The following is a 17,372-nucleotide window of genomic DNA, read 5'->3' on the forward strand; positions in this document are numbered from 1 at the left end:
GATTAAGTCCCTGTAATGACTCTTTAATTTGCAAACTAATTCAAGTCTGTAATTGGCCTTCCACCGAAACCACTGGAGCACAAAAAAATTCTAAAATTCCGTGTTGTATGATTATTGTTTCGTTGAATGGCGCACACACCACATAGACTTGTTGGCTGCACAGCAGAGACGGAAACCAAGAGAGTGAGAGGAAGAGAGCAATATATATATATATATAATAATAATATATATATAATAATAATATAGCACAATGTCTGTTCATCCATTTTTTATACCGCTTGTCCTCATTAGGGTCACGAGTGAACTAGCGCCTATCCCAGCTGACTTTGAAGCGAGGCGTGCACTGAAGACAGCCAATCACATGGCACACAGACAAATTAAAGAGTCTTCAGTGCATTTATGTGTTTTGGAATGCGAGAGGAAGAAATTGTCAGCAGCAAACATTCTTCAGTATGGATATCATGCTTCGATTGACTGTTTGATGCCATACTGGTACCTGGTTGTGAGCCTTCATCCACAGAGCCATTGTAGACTTGGTTCTTGAACTCCGGTCTGTTGTCGTTCATGTCGATGACAAAGATATACAGATCGATGGGGTTCTCCACCTTGTTTCCGTTCATGTCCACAGCATGTGCTCGGAGCTAGAAGACAAAGTTTCAATCAAGACCAATGATTGCCGATGTGCTGGGAGTTACCCGTGCCGAGGATCTATGACACAGGTGTCAAACCAAAGGCCAGTGGGCCAGATCCGGCCCACCACATCATTTTATGTGGCCCGCAAAGGCAAATCATGTTTCAACTCAATGTTTCTTGTTAAAATATCAAAACTGTAAATTCTCTTCTCTTTAAATAACAGTGAGATGTTAAAACATTTTTTTTTGTTTACAATCACACATTCAAAATAAATTAGAACATTGTTGAACTTTTTTATTTACTGGATTCTGTTGTGTGTCATTAATGGCCCCTCGAGGAAAACCATAACTAAGATGTTGCCCGCAACAAAAATAAGTTTGACACCCCTGCTCTATGATATGTTGTCTACTGACTTCATATCTAAAAGTTGTTGTTATCTCAGTAGAAAGTATACTAAGACTCTGTCTTCTTTTGGAAGCCGTGTCTGCAACTGTAAATCTGAGTCAGGATCACATTTAAGGCTAACAGTGCTCTGCCTGTTTGCATCTTGGAATAACAAACACAGTTGGCTCATCACAAATTCCCCTCAGCTGTGTTTGGATCAGGGAAGTGGATTTCGCCAGTAATCAAAACATGCTATACTTTTTTGACAGTTTTGCTTTCTCTGAAATCGAGTCAAAAAGAGGAATGTTAGGGATAGCAACGTGAGTAGATAGCTGAATAATCAGGGGAACACTGGGATCGGAGGATTTCCCCCGCTCCGCATGATAGGTGAAGGTCTACTTAACGGACTGAAGTGGTTCTTTCTAAAGCTGGACTCACTCGGTTCACCTTTAGTGGGATTGTTTGCATCTCCAGGCATGACTTATTCAGTGATATTCCAGTCTGCTGGAAACAATGTTGAGTTGATACCATGCAATGTGATGTTTTTTTTGTTTTTTTTATACTGCCGAATAAAAGTGCCTTATCCATTCTTTAAAAATGCCAGAAATCAAAAAGTCAGTTCAGAAATCAAAACGTCAGTGCAGCATACGAGGGCTCTCCCTCGTATGCAGCAAGGTGGAATTATCAAACGGGAGGTAAAACTCGGGGAATGAAAGCTACAACACCGGCGAAGGCTCAGGGGAAGAAGGAATAAAATCGGTGAAATCACTTTTAATTACGCTGTCGTGTATGGAGAATTGAGGTACTCTTTCATCTGAACTTAGCTGATGGGGAATATGCTTTTTGGCTACGACAGAAACATGAGAGTCAGATAAGTGAATTCGCCTGAAGGCTCATCGCAGCAGAATATAGAATACATCCGCAGCAGGATTCTTCTACTATAAGAGATGATCGTCTCCAGTAGGGCCCGTCCTCTCCTCGTCACCATTTGCTTCTATTCTCCACCTCCACTGAAATTGCATCTCCAGGTCTCCTGGAGGTTAATTTAACTTTACTCTCTTCTCTACATTGTCTGATCTGTCCATGCACTGCCATCCCATCTCGGCGGCTGAGAGCCAGGTCCTTTATCTCTGACCACTTTCCTCCCACCAGCCCACATGCGAGCGCACTCTTAATCCAATAGTACGGAGAGTTGGAGATTGCAATTATTTTTAAAAGGGGAATTCAAGCCTAAACGTTTCTTTGTGATAATGTTCTGTGCAGCCCGACTATTCAAAACACAGTGTTCTGATTAATGTTTAATTTGTGAAGTATGAATTAAACAGGCAGAATTCAACTTCTTTTTTTCAACAATTTGGCGCACATACAACATTTATTTAGGTTAACTTCTCTTTTAAAGAAGAGTAAATCTAATTCTGGATACACATTATAGTTGTCATCATGACACACATGAGGAGAAAAAGCAGAATGGACAGTGTCTTGTATTTGGAGACATTGTGATAGATATAACTACAGAAAAAGAATTTCTTAAGAATGTATGCGGTGGCATGGTTTTAATCTGTTTTTTTAACAAAATACATAAGATTTCTTTTCCCCATCTTTTAAATGAAATTTTGTTAAACAGATCAACTACAGTCAATCAGTTTTTTGACCGTATTAAATATGTGTAACTTGTAGAACTGTAGCTCTTTCAGCAACTAGTGTAAGAAGTCAACACAAGATAAAAATACACAGATCTTTATTGTGTCTCACCATGCAGTCATAGTTCACAACGGCCGCTTTCTCAACAACCGAAAGGGAGTCTTTGCCTCAGCAAATCAAGCTCATTGATTGGAGCTTCTTTTGGGAATCATTTCTAATTAAATAGGTCAGGGCTGCTTGGTTAACGAGTCTATAATATGGATGTGATAAGAGCTAACATTAATTTTGATACCTGGAACATAAAAGCCAATGCATCTGTGCTTAACCACATGAATCGATTACTATTTTATGACGGTACGATGTAGCTGGGTTCAAATCTTGACAAATATTTATCAGGCTGTTGAGTGTGTGCTTGTGTGTGATTAGATGGACTCACATGATATGACGACCGCTGTTCTCTATCCAGAGGTTTGGTGACAAACATTTTTCCAAGCACAGGGTCGATGTTGAAGACCTCATTAGGTGGCTGATCAGCTCCCATCCCAGTGATGCTGTATCGAATGGAGATATCTTGATCCTGGTCTGAACGAATCTGTGGCATCACAAGCAAAAAAATAATACATAATAAATAACATTTAGAGAGAATATTACGACACATGCGGTTACCACTTCTTTTGGTGCGATATGCGCAACTTTGTGAGGTGTTTATTATTCAAAGGCAAGCTTGTGATCTATGGCCTCTAAGTTTCCTAAGTCTGTCCTTGCACTGTGATTCTTGGCAACCTCATATTGGATATTATTCACAGAAAGCACTCGCGGGAAAAAAAGCACTGTTATGTTGACGTGCACACATATTTATCACAAAGTAGCATTTCAAGTCATGGCATGCTCAAGGACTCCGTTAGTGCTGCCGCAGGGATCAATCTGTTTGCAACAAAAAATTTATTTCAATATTTTGAAAGAAAAAGAAGAAATCAACATATATTTACTGTTAATTTCAGACTACAGGGTACCATACTGGGAAAAATATTAGATGGACAAGGATGGCTGGAAAAGGACAGAAGCGTGGAATTGCCAATGTGAAATAAACATTTTTGACTGGGCTGCGTCATTCAACTGCACTGCAACGTCGTTTGAATGTGCTGCAAAGTCATTTGAGCGTCTTGGCGAAGCCCATCGTAAAACGTAGGCTAAATGCTAAAAACAAAACTGAGATGAGATGATGTTGAGGACAAGGCTGAGAATAGATTGTAAAATCCCTTGTGAGAATAGGCAGAAACATGGAAAGTAAATACCAGGTGTGAACATATTAATGTAGAAGAGAGTATAGATTGTTACACACAGGTAAGTGCAGCGGGCTTGTGATCACACAAGTACAGAAAACCGGTGAGCCTTTTTCCCAAATCAATAACGCACTTCAGAGAAGACGTTGAAGTTGTCTTTCATCACAAGAGCAACCAATTTAGCCTCTCGTCTGCCACACCGGGAACGACGTGCCGTTGCCCAGAAGGAGCCCGAGCAACTAATAAGGCCATGGGAAGGATGTTCCCGTACAAGACAGGTGTCATCCTGCTTCTCCACGCTGGAGCAAAAAATACCTGTCACCATCACAGACACTGCCTATCATCTTCTCATCGCCAGCAACTCGAGTTGTGCCTCCGATCAACCCAAGGTGAAATATCAGCACGGTGCAGAAGGAGACGATAAGGAGCTGTCACAATATCCCGTCGGTGCTAATTGTGCCGGTGTGTATGGGCTGTTTTCTGCACCCTTGATAATTGACAAACAGCCAGTTCAACCCTGAAATGTGCACCCTCCTCACTTACTGTAGACAGATTGATTGTTAGAGAGATACTTAATTCATCCTCAAGGGTAATTCAATCCACCAGGAGACAAAGAACAGGCCAGAGAGCCAACTCTGGCTTCCTTGCGAGTCCCATTTGAAGATAAAAGCAATTATCGCACTTCCATACGTTTAAAGGCTTGTGGCTCAACCCCTGTTTCTCCTCCCCTCGCCTTGTCTCGACACTTTTCTCTCCCCCCCTCCTTCCCGACTCTTTACTCTGGCTCAGTGGTCCTCCGCCCATTTCGTCTGATCTCTCCCCTATGCTGTGCTCTCTCATCACTTTCACTTGCTTTGCTTCAGGTCTCTGTGAGAACAGACAGCATGCATGAAAAATGAAATTACTTCAGTCCGTTAGCTTCGGCAGTACAGAATAAATTTTGCCCAGATAGGAGGTGATGGCAGTCCTGAATTCCATTGGGGGTTTTCCTGTTCCTTTTGATTTTACTCTTGTTTTCAAGCGCTCTTGTTTGGGGTTGGGATTGTAACATGTTCCATTGTTGTTGTTTTTTTGACAATGTTTTTTTTTTATACAGGGCCATCAAAATATTTCTTTCGCCCATGTCCTTTGCATGCTACTGTGTTCAAATAATAAACGTCAAAGCAAGTTAGTTGTAGCACCTTATCAGTCATCTCTGAAAATTGCAGCTAGCGGGACATCATTTCAATTCATTATCTCATTTTGGGTTGTGTGGGAAATATCTAGACACTCAATTCAACGTCTCTGTGGGAATGATGCCCTCAGTCAATTATCATTAGCAGTTCATATAACGGATGGATGGATAATTCCTCAATTATATGTGTGTTGTCCATCCATTTGGCATCCTAAAGGCACGGTGGGTGTTCGGATTTCACACATTTAGCCAAAACACAAAGCTGACATTTCTTGAACATTTCATGGCTAATTATTCTCAAATAATGATATTAATGCAAACAATTGTTTTATTGCTCTTGCGTAATCATGTACTGGAAGAAACAGTACCGTCAATCGGCATTAGATAGCAGACAGACTGAGGAATGAAAAGACAACAAAGCAAAGACGGGCACGCCGTTTTGTTATGACGAGGCCGATCGGCTGTTGCGGTCTAGTTTCGGAGAATGACACCAGAGCCAATCTGGTGTTTGGTGAGACAATCTGTCACTCGCAGACAACAAAGTCATACGGAGCTGAGAGTCAGACCTCACACGGCTCTAAAACGCAACACTACTACAAAATATGGACCCCGACAGGAACAAACAGATGAATATGTTTTCCTCAACGGGATGTTAAAGCCTGACAGACACATGAAATACGCGACAGATATTGGACAACAAGTCACAGGAGGGCTGCCCTGCTCTCAAGTGCACCCTTCACAAGATGCAATGTTTGGAGAGGATTTATTTTATACAGCATACAAACATTATTGGACAGATTTTATATATAGTGTGTATTGCGATCCACTATATTTTCAGCCAAAGGGAGGATTATAGGCTCCAGTAACAGACGATTCAGTACAAATTGGTATATTTCCAAGAGGAATGATTTAATCTACTCACATTTTTTGAATCTAAAATGGTTTTGTGATTCAAATAAATTTCCCATTTGTTGCTACTCTTAATGGGAAGATTGTTGAAGCTTGCTAAAAAAAAAAAAAAAAAAAGTCACAATTCAATATCTTCACTATTTTTACCACAGTGCTTTTGTGAACAAAGATTAACAAATGGTGACACAGACCAGGACTTTAATTATCTCGGTGCTTTCGCCTTATTCCGAACAATACGCTTTTATATTTAAGGCGGGAAATAAAAAAAGAGAATAATAAAGATGCGTTCCGATTTATCGAGTCGCTTGGATAAGAGGGTACGCTCAATGTGCCTTTGTGCCAGTCGAATAATAGCTTGAGGCGATGCATGCGACTATATTAAAAGCCCATCTTTCGCATTCGTCGGAATAACATGGAGACATGGAAGTTAAGCAGTCGATGCCTTTTCCCGTTATTGCTGCATGAAAGTCGTCTGGTCTGTAATAGTGCAGGCTTACGGCAAATTAGAGGTGCTACTCTCCCCGGAGGTAACAATGTAATGACTCTCCCTTCTCCCGGGCACAGAAAATCAAAATAAAGCAGCAATTGTAGTGGCACACAAAGAGCGGCCCCACCGTCATGCTGTGGCGTTTCAGGGTTGGAGTGTCACGGCTTTCTATCCTCTGCCTTTGTTTCATTAGGGGATTTGATTAAATTGTGAAACAGGGGAATGTGATGGATGTATGAATAACTTCCCAAGTTGCTCCCAGAGGCTTGGACAAGGACAGAATCAAGGACCCCTCGGTACTCACGCTTCCTTCCCAGCAAACCCAATCTGGGTAATTAGAATAAAGAGCGTCAGGGACTTCAAGGATAGAAGGAGGCTACTATTGTTAAAGCCACATGCACAAGCACCTGTTTATGCAGAATACAAGCATCCATGCACACCAGAACACAGAAATGTAGACATCCTGTTAAGTAGCTAATGGTAAAAATATTTCCACGCTTTCTCTGTGCTGTTATCGTACCCGCATTACACCGCGCACATTGGGCTCCACAAAAATAGGTGCAGCGTGTTAAAGGCAGAGCCAGGCTTCAGGAGGAAGACTTTCTTACTTCAGCTAGGTGTCAAACTCATTTTTGTCGCATCATATTATAGTTTCCTTCTGAGGGCCATTATAACTGTCAACCCAAATAAATGTATATATGTCTCATATTATATACAGGCTACACAACAAACTGATAGTTTTGAAATCAGAGACTAGAAAAAACTTTTTAAAAGGATGAATGGTAATAAAAAAAAGCAACATCTCTATTTTTTAAAAGTGAAGACTATTTGCTTATTATTGTATTGACACAAAGTTGATGCACAATTTGTCTACACGAGCCAAATATAATTACACTGCGGGCCAAATTTGGCCCGTGGGCCAGAGTTTGACACCTCTGAGATAGAGGTTGTTGGACTCCACATCTGGGCAAATCATCTGATATTAAAAACATTTAGGGCAATGGGCAAAGGAAACAAATTAAAGGGACATCCAAAGGCATAGTACGTGTGAAAGCAGAGTGGTATCGAGGAAAGGTGTTTTATTAGAGCAGTTGGTACGCTCGATGTTGACCGGAAGCGTGACAAAATGCGGCTGCTCGCTCCCTGCCAAATTGAAGCGATGCGCCACTTCATTGCTATCTCTCATTAACACGGGCACACATGCTCGCACTGAGGGCCAATCTGCTAACCCGTGCGTACACACACACCACACACACTTACTGTACATACACTCTCTCTAAGCAGCACAGCCTCTTGGCGAGTCAAAATATTTCCGAGGGATGTTCTGGCCTTCACTCAAGCAGGCTTGCATAGGATTCTGTTTGGCAAACTCCACCTCAGCGAGGGTCCAGCTGTCATCTTGACAAATGAACCTTGGAAGAGCAAAGAGGTGCGCGTGTTTGTGCCAGTCATGCTCGCGTGTTTGCCGAGGAGTCACGGCAATGCATATTTGCCAGATCAAAAAGCGCTGGATCATGTGCACGACATGCAGATTGCTGTTCCACACCATACGGGTACATTGATTGAGATACATTAAAACTGGCAGAGGTCACTTCAGACAGAGTTCTCTTTAAAGCTAAGAGGACATAAATTATGTTTAGCAACTAGTTGAAACCACCTTAGAAAAAAAAAAAGCCCCGCTGAACCATAACATTGTCTCTCATGGGCCACAATGTCACGCATGGTGAAAGGAGCCATGCATCATTCCGTTTTTATGAACAATGTGGGACGTAAAAGCTTTATAGGGTGTTACAGGAAACAATCTTTTTCTTTTTTCCCCCTTGAAATGAAGAGCAGATAAAAATGTAAAAAGCTCAAGGGAGTACTGGGCAGATACCCTTAAAGTTAAAAGACAAGTTATAAAATACTGGCAAATTTCCATCTGGTGCTTTACTGTTTATCTTTTGAGACTCGGGCATAATGTCTTTACCATATGGGGATGGCGCTATTTCTTTGTACTGCAAAAAGATTTCCATGTCCGTGTGTTGGCAGGTAAAGAAACTCACCACAATGGAGAGCATTATACTTGCATGAGGAAACTTAGACCGACAAAAATAATGTGACCATGTTATTACGGTACATGCTTCAGTTTTGCTTTTCCTGATATTCTAGCACTAAGAGAGAAAGACAAAAAAACAGGAGCATGTTAAAGCAACGAAAGGTAGTTGTTTGACCTTGCACTAATACCAACCCCGCGTTGATGGCTTCTATAAAGACAGAAGTGCTGCCTGCTCGCCACCCACCTAATAACAGTGGACAAGACAGCACTACTGTAGTAATTGTCGCCTCCCTGCTAACATGTGCTGTTGTGTGCTTATACAAACAACTCACTAAAAATGATATTTATTTGACGACACGAATTTAAATGGTAATGTTGCTGATCTTAAAGGTTCTTTTGTCTTCTGTCACTCCCGTTATCTCTCAGTCTGACGTTCGTATGATAGATAGACGGACAGATGGACGGAGAGACAGACAGAGAGGATGGATAGATGGAGAGATGGAGAGATGGATAGATAGATAGATAGATAGATAGATAGATAGATAGATAGATAGATAGATAGATAGATAGATAGATAGATAGATAGATAGATAGATAGATAGATAGATAGATAGATAGATAGATAGATAGATAGATAGATAGATAGATAGAGTCAGGAGTGGTAGATAGTCAGAAGTGGTGGTTAAAGTTAGTTATTAATACACAGGACACTGACAAAAGATTTACTGATATTACCCTCCCCCACACACACACACACACATAAGTTATGCCACCATCACGCCCTCATGTTCTGAATATCTTCCCACCAGTTCGCTGCCCATTATTTTTTTTAATTTCTTTTGCGGAATGTAGATTTCTTTGGCTCCCCTTCATTCTGTCGATCCTTGAGGTCGCTGAGGCCGATTTCAGAGGGGAACCACACACAGGCTGTTTGTTAAGCTGTTATTTATCTCCTTCATAAAGTCCTCTTCATCTCCTATTAAACAGCCCAGAACTGTTGCCCTTGACTCTCACATAACTCTTATGTCTTTTGCTAAGAGATGATTTACTATTTAATTTCACACCGACTCAACCCGGGAGGGAGCCTGCCTTCTGCTGCCTGATGTCATATCAGAGGAGAATGTGTTTTCCGAGGGACTTTAGGCAAAATATGCGTGTTTGCGCACCATCAGAGTGCACATGAATAAGTGGGTGGGCTGATGTAGGTCTTTTTTGTTGTTTATTTTGACTTTTGGTAGAAGCTCAAGGCTTAGTTTTACGCCACAAACATTGCTGAAAAATGTTCTCTCTGTGAAATGAAATAAACCAAAGCTAAATGTGCCTTATGCAAATGTTAACAGCAGCTTCACTGCTCTTATTTTGAAATATTCATATATTAAAACACTGTGATTATATACAGAACTCATTTAATAGGAATCTTTGTCTAAGGAAGTTAATTAATGTCAACAAAGTGGTGACATTAATTATTGTGGGAAAGTAAAGAACTTGGCACGGTTCTGCTAAGCTCAGTTACCAATTGTTAAACAGAATAATTTTTGGAGTTGATCCATTTGGCATGAGAAAAAAAAAAGATTTGGTGGAAAATCTTCAGAGGCATACTAATAAACAGACTGGAAATAAAACCCAAGCTCGTAATTACATTTTTTTTGGTATGTTTGTTGCCTTTGCAAAACATTACAGTGATGTCGCAATACTTCTGGACCACCACGAACAAGAGTCAGACGTGGCGATCTCAGAATACAAAGCGGCTTGAATGCATCATCACGCGGCACTTTATTGTATTCCAAAATCCGTAATTCTCAATTAATCTTCTTTCGACTTTGAGAGATTTAAATGTATATATTTATTGAGGATACATTCTCCAAATTTCACACGTTATTGTTCATTATTTTGTCAAATAATAACATCAACAAAAAAAGCTAACTCAAGATAGTGTAACCCAGAATTATTGAATTTAAAGGTAAGCAAATATATATATCTGTGATTAAAAGTTACATTTAAACAAATGTGCCTTCTCTGTGATACATTCCACTTTTTCCATATGAGTTCATCTTTCTAGTTTCAATGAATAACATTTATCCCACCCAAAAACCTCCAAAAGCAATACTAAGGTCATTTTTCTGTCTCCAGAAAATGAATGATTTACATGTCAAAAGTACCTCTTTGTGTAAGATATTAATGTGTCCTAGCGCGCTCACCTCCTCTCTAATTGTGTCACGCTATTCAAAAGATGGTCAAATGGTTTTCATGGTCAAATGTTTCATTCATGAGCAAACACGTCAAACACGACGGAAAGGAATGTGTTCCTCTGACACAAAGGCGCCATTAGCCAATGTAACAATGTAAAGCACTCACATCTTTCTGCGTTGATGTCCTTATTCCATCACAAACTCATGGCTGGTTATCAACTTTCATGTCAGAACAGACATCTTTTTTTAATTGAGTTAGATTGTTTGTGACTTTCGTTCATATAAGGTTGAATGCGTGGCTTCCATTTGACAAAAATAATCTTTTCAGGAAATTATTTTTGTGTGCCAAACAAATCATCTGTGACCTGCTGTGACAATTGTTGACAGGACAAGATGGCCATCACAAAAAAAAACATTTTTATTACAGTTTGGGAACGATTGGTTTATTTAAGATTTATTAGCTGCTATGTTGACAACAACATATCTTAAATTTGATTTTCTAAAAGTCTCCTGTCAGCTTTACTACACAATAGGCAATTGTTTTACAAAATTACACTTGGGATCAGCTCCATTTATTGTGAGCGGGGGGGGGGGGGGGGGGGGGGGGGGGGGGGGGGGCTGTGGTGAGCATTGGAGTTGTCTTCAAAAGCATACCATTAAACCGAATATGGACACACAGCAAAAACCGAACCTCCTCATTTTTGTCAGAAGAATGAATTCCTTGGGAACCATCAAAGTTGAGCCTGTGCAAATCATCATGTTGATGATAGATGTGCAGATATTTCAGTCTGGAACAACGCGGCGAGCAGACATGCAAGGCAAGCCCTTGGATCCAACGCCGCTTAAATCCATCAACGTATCAATATCACGCTGTATATTTAGCCAAAATGCGGTTGTTTGAGCTGGAGCAAAACTTACATCAGGGGCTTGGAACGGAAATATAGAGAGTGAATACTCCAGGAGACTAAATCAAACAAAGAGCTTTAGCCAGCCAACATGGGTTATTGAGTAAAACAAATAAAATGCTGACACGACTGTTTGAGTTCCACACCCGAATGGACTAAAGTTTCTCTATTCTCACGCATTTCGAAAGACTCACATCCTTGCAAACAAATTTTATTGTAATGATTGCATATTGGCAGGAAGCCTGTCAACAGAGGAGCTTTAACACGTCTCAGCAGCAAATTTTTAAATATTTTATTTAGTGTTTAAGACAGACAAGTGAACAATATTTGAGAGAAATAGGCCTTTTGTGTCCATAGAAAAAGTCTTTCGAGGTCTGCTCATGAAAAGTGAGAGCGAAAACAAAAGTATTTTTATTAATATTACTGCTCAGTGTTTGAATGCGTTTGTGTACGAAAGGGAGGAGATGTGCAGGTACATATTTTGTTACTTTGGGAATTTAATGTGGAACTGGCTCGTATTGGCAGTTTCTAATTTTATGTCCTTATATTATTTTTTTATGTCAATAATTAGAATACATGTTGGAAAGCCAGTATTCCATTTTGTTTGTCATCTAAGTTAAATAAAACTAAGTTATCTGTTCTTTTAAATACAGTTATCATGGTGGATTTTGACATATTTTTTTTTTTTCATCCCATAACTCTGTGTGATACACAAGGATGCGAAAGAGTGGGTGGAAAATAAACACGAAAAAATGCAGCGAGTGATAAGGGAGCGTTAAAGACTTGCATGTTGTTTACTTCCTTGTTGACTCCACCAGAGGCACACGTTGTCCGTACTGACCAAATCAGCATGTGGCGTACTAAAACAAAGCCGTGTGAAAATGTGACAGGTACCTCGTGGCAATGTCTTTTATTTATTTATTTATTTATTTTTTGCTGAAGGGACAGGCATCCGGCAATGTCTTGTGACATCGCGTCTATAAGACGGGGTAAAAACAACAACAATGATCCTGACCTTTGAATAAATATTCTTTTGTTTTTCTTGGTCTCGCATTGTTGAACAGTGTGGAATTGATTAAAGAGTAATTAAAAGCTTTGAAAACAAATGTGTTATTTAACATCAAATTGAAATGTGGGCGTGTCTTTTTTTGGGGGTTCATGTTTTTACATCCAACTTCAGAGGAGCAAGTGCCTAACCAGACGTGATCCTCACTGGCACCAGATAATTGACTTTTGGGTATTTGCCAATTGTTCCAGGAATTATTTTCTACGTTTTCATCTGCCCCTCTCAATAATTCATCGTTTAAATTTTATCAGCTTTTTTTTTTAAGAATTTTGTAGATATTGACTGTTTTTTTTTTTACGTACCGCATGAGATATACTTGGCCCACTCTCCCCCCCTGTCCCAATGAAAAAGAATTCTAGCACCGCCAGTGCTCACTGGTATATTTAAGTAAACCTGTGGGCAGTTCCCCTAAAAAGGTGCACAGCTCTCCCAATGAACAAGTTCTTTATTGTACTGTGATCTTTAACTACTTTCACCACCCAGCTGTTTCTCCCATGCACTCATAAAAAACAGTGTGCAGTTTTGCTGTCTTGTATTCTCTTTGTTTTGGGACAAAGCCGACCTGTGACCAAAACGAAAACCCCCAAATTACGTACTTATACAAAGACAACAATGCAGCTCATGTTCTTTGTTTCCTTCTTGTCTCGTACAAGTAATTACAGTCTCTGTCTGTGCATGCTTAGTCTGTCTCTGCAGGAGGGAGATGGAAGAGATGAAGGGGGCAGTTACAGTGAAGGCGAGTCGGATGAGCAGCCGGCTCAATAGGTGGAGATGAGAAAAAGCATTTCTCTTTGGAAGTTGAAGAGAACAACACAAATTCTGTTCTAATTCTGTAGAGGCCTACATTGACTCTGGCATGCTTCGTTTCTGGTGTTTGGTTTTCTCAGTGTTTTTTTAGGGCTTGGGGAAAAATACAAAATAAAAAAATATTCATCTTCTGAACAGCTTATCCTCATGAGGGCGTGCTGGAGCCAATCCCAGCTGCCTGGTTTCAGTTCATTTCAAATCATTCATTAATTGAAAAACAATGGAATCGTGACCATAATGGTTCCATTAAAAGAGGAGATTCAATTTCAGATTACATGATCAGTCTGCATTTAATCATTTCATAATGTATCTCTCTCGATGACATCTTTGTTTCTACATAAATTCTCTATTTGGATCTGATCTACTCTCCTTTCCTTGTTCTGTATGCTTGCTTCTCTTTCTTCGACTTCCACTGTCTGTCTTTCAAGGGGGTTTTGTTGTCGCTGTCTGCCGGTGAAGCACAGCAGCCATTAATCACTGGTAAACACGAGCAGAGGACACCTCAGGGAGGGGAAAGTTCTCTCATTTCTGCTCTGAAAAATGATTTTCTCAATACACTCCATGGAGAGAGATATGGAAACTGGAGCACAGGTGCTGCCACAAACACAATAAGCATCACATAACGTATTGCAATCCACTCCAGATCTAATACAAGAGTCACAAATTTGTTCAAAGTGTGCTTTGCGCACTTATTTAACATATTTTTTAAAACTATAACACGCCGATGGTAAATAACCAATTCAATGATTTTAATTATTCATCATGAGAGGTTATGCTGGGTGTTTTAATTTGAAAGTCAAAAAGGCCTGCAGGTTCCCAATCTTTAAGGCCAACCATTAAAACCAACTTGCTGATATTATTACGTGTTCTATTCATGTAAAGAATAAATGCATTGTTTCACGACTAGAACCAACTATACTGCATAACGACTCATCAAGAAAGCCTTCCAGCACTCCCAAGAAAGACCAACTTCTCTCTATCGACCTTTTACCAATACACTGAGTTTAAACAAACGGTACTGTAGCTCCCAAAGATGCATAGAAAGAAACAAAATGTGTACTGGCTAATAGGGGAGTTGGTGGGTGTAATAGTTTGCCCATCAAATACTATAAAGCTGTTTATATAAATAGCGTATGTATGCAAATAACATCCATTTAACTCATATTACACAGTAATAATATCACATCAATTACCACTAGATTGTATGCATATTATCAGTCATCAATGTGATCAAAAGGCCAAAAATAAGCATGTAACTAGTGATAGGAAAATGAAGCTTCAAATTTGCTTCATGAACCAGCTGCTGCCTCCTCTAGATGGCAGTGTTGGCATACAGAAAGGGGTTTAAGAAATGGCAAGTCAGCGTGCTTTCAGACCAATGTTGAACAGTCTAATCGAGAAGAGTCAAAAAATATAACAACTGGTTCATGAATCAAAGCTGAAGGTTCATTTGTCCTTCACTACATGTAAAAAAACCTGAAGCTTGAGATAAGCATTCATTTATTTCTTGAACACTCTTGTTCAATATCTTGCAGTTCAGTGTTTGTTCATTGGATATTCCAAATCACCTGGAAGTGAAGCAAATTTCGACTTTCACATTCTCCCTTAAACTCAAAGGCAGTTAGTGAGAAGTGTATTAACAACAATTTCAGTATTGAGGAGTAGAAAAGAAGAGAAAGGCGGGAGGGAAAACACTATGCTGTGAACAATTACAAATACATTGGGAGAAAATGAGAAAGTTATAGGACAAGTAAAATTGAGTTTACCTGTGGTTTACTGAGCACAGATTAAATTTCGATTTTGAGGCACAACCTCACTTGCCCGTTGTGACAGGCCAACCCATGCTCAGCAAACGCAAACAATAAAGAGCACATCAAAAGTGGATTTTACTTGACAACCATTTATTTTTACCCTGTCAAACTTCTTGATGGAATTGTTGAGGTGTTTTTTGGTTAGTTTTATTTTATTTGCTGTTGTTCTTTTCTGGCAGGGAATTAAGGGTATAAGAGTACCAGAAGTAACGAGAACGTCTACCCCCTATGGACTGACGACATTGACTTTAAAGGATCAATATTGGACAAGATCAACACTTAAGCTCAGCCATTCACTGTACCTCAGTGAGCCCATTCCAAGAGAAGCCATGCAAGCCCTCGCTCTGCATGACATTACCTCCAGTTTCATAGACGAGCTTGTTTGTTGGGGATCAAGAGCAGATCAATGCTTTCGGGATGCTTTAGCCATCAAGTTGCTTCATCGTGGATATTTTTTAGCCTTCTTTCTTGTTTCAAGTGTGAGCTTTCTATTCCGATTGCAGTGGTATCGTGCTTCACATCAGCGACCACAGCTACTTAATGTACGAGTGATTTATTTTCTTCTGCTGAATACAAATATTTTCAGTCACCAGCATAAAACAAAGAAACTGGTCCCATGTTTTTGAAGTCAAGTGTGCTTGATTTCCATAGTTAAGAGATTCAAGTGGGAAAACTAAATACAGGAGGTCAAACCATGCCAAATGTTTAACAGCAGAAACCTGCTGACTTCATATTGGTTTAATTTTAAAAATCCTCCAGTGCCAGGCCAACAATTCCAGCTGTTTTATGAATAGGGGCGGAAAAGCCCAAATAACATCTTATTGAGCTCTGACACAATCTCAACTTTTTTCAAGACTACAAGTGTGGTCAATCATGCCCTGGAGCCACGTCAGGCTGAAAGTTTACAGGCCAGTCAGTGGGGGTCGTGACACCTGCCTCCTCCATAGCTGGCCTGATCAAAGTGGTGGTGCTGCAGACATGGAGGTGAGAGCTCCTGACAACACGCCTGCCCAACTGATGGCAACTGGGCTGAGGCGGGGAGAAGACGAGAAGTGGTGGGAGGGCGACTGTCTGCATGCCACTCAGCACCGCACTGGATGACAGAACGGCCCATTAGGGAAGAGAGTGACTTCACAGGCCATTAGGGAAGGCAGCACATGGCACATGGACCACTGAGGGATGGCAGAGCTCCAGGTAGGCAGAGGGGGAGATGCGATACAAAAACACGCGGCCTCTTAGGTAATCGCATAATAAATAGAACTGTCTTCTTAGTAAAGACGTCATGGTATGTTGACAGGAAAAACAGATAGACATCAACCTGGGGACCAGACAAATCAGGTAAAATGAAACTGGTACTATCAGAGTTGTCTCCTTGTTAAAAGCCTTTAAGGTTTTCAGTATGACTACTCTCATTAAAGATGGACGCCCAACACAGGCATCCAAATGCATCATTTTTATTTCATACATTCTCAGTCTTCTCTATGTCTCTTCAACCTGAATTAGTCTCTGCGGCCGATTTGTTGCAATTGTCTCGTATTACTGACAAGCTTTGCATTCTGAGATACCATAAAGCAATGGGGCAGATCCTCTTATTAAAAAGAAAACCGAACAAATGCTTCCCTTTTTAAAGTATGTTGTCTGAGATGGGACAGAAAAACGTTGCCGGTCTGCTGCTTTTCCCTCGTGGCCTGATAAAACCCGTATTGAAAAACAAAACAAAAAGAGAATATAAGACATCTTTTGCACCAAAAAAGATGAAGTGGGAGTCTTTTTTTGCAGACTGAGAGAAAAGCTGATAACACAATATTTCAGAAACTATTCCAAGACAAAGAAACATGAGAGATGGGAATGAAGTGGCGCTCTCTCAGAACGACATCTTTTTGAAGAATTACACCACAAGCGTGGCGATCACTAGGAGCGAGACAAATCTTGCAATCTCTCACACTGAATCTTTAACTCACATCACATTGTGTATTTGCATCCCTTTTCATTCCAGTTGCATTTATTTGCCTTGCCTGGGCCTCAGAATCGCTTTACAATTTGTT

At 40.2% G+C, this 17,372-nt stretch overlaps 1 protein-coding gene across 1 annotated transcript in view; it reads right to left on the minus strand.

Annotated features, from left to right (window-relative positions):
• The window catches only part of LOC119119173 (cadherin-4-like), a 155,234-nt gene that overhangs the window by 32,069 nt on the left and 105,793 nt on the right, over positions 1–17,372 (minus strand). The window contains exons 6-7 of the mRNA XM_037245690.1: positions 3,095–3,250; positions 497–641 (exon numbers count right to left, since the gene is read on the minus strand). Of these exons, the coding sequence (XP_037101585.1) occupies positions 497–641; positions 3,095–3,250 (301 nt within the window). The remainder of the gene's footprint in view (positions 1–496; positions 642–3,094; positions 3,251–17,372) is intronic.

This window comes from Syngnathus acus, chromosome 2, assembly GCF_901709675.1.
Source record: "Syngnathus acus chromosome 2, fSynAcu1.2, whole genome shotgun sequence".
Lineage (NCBI taxonomy): Eukaryota > Metazoa > Chordata > Actinopteri > Syngnathiformes > Syngnathidae > Syngnathus > Syngnathus acus.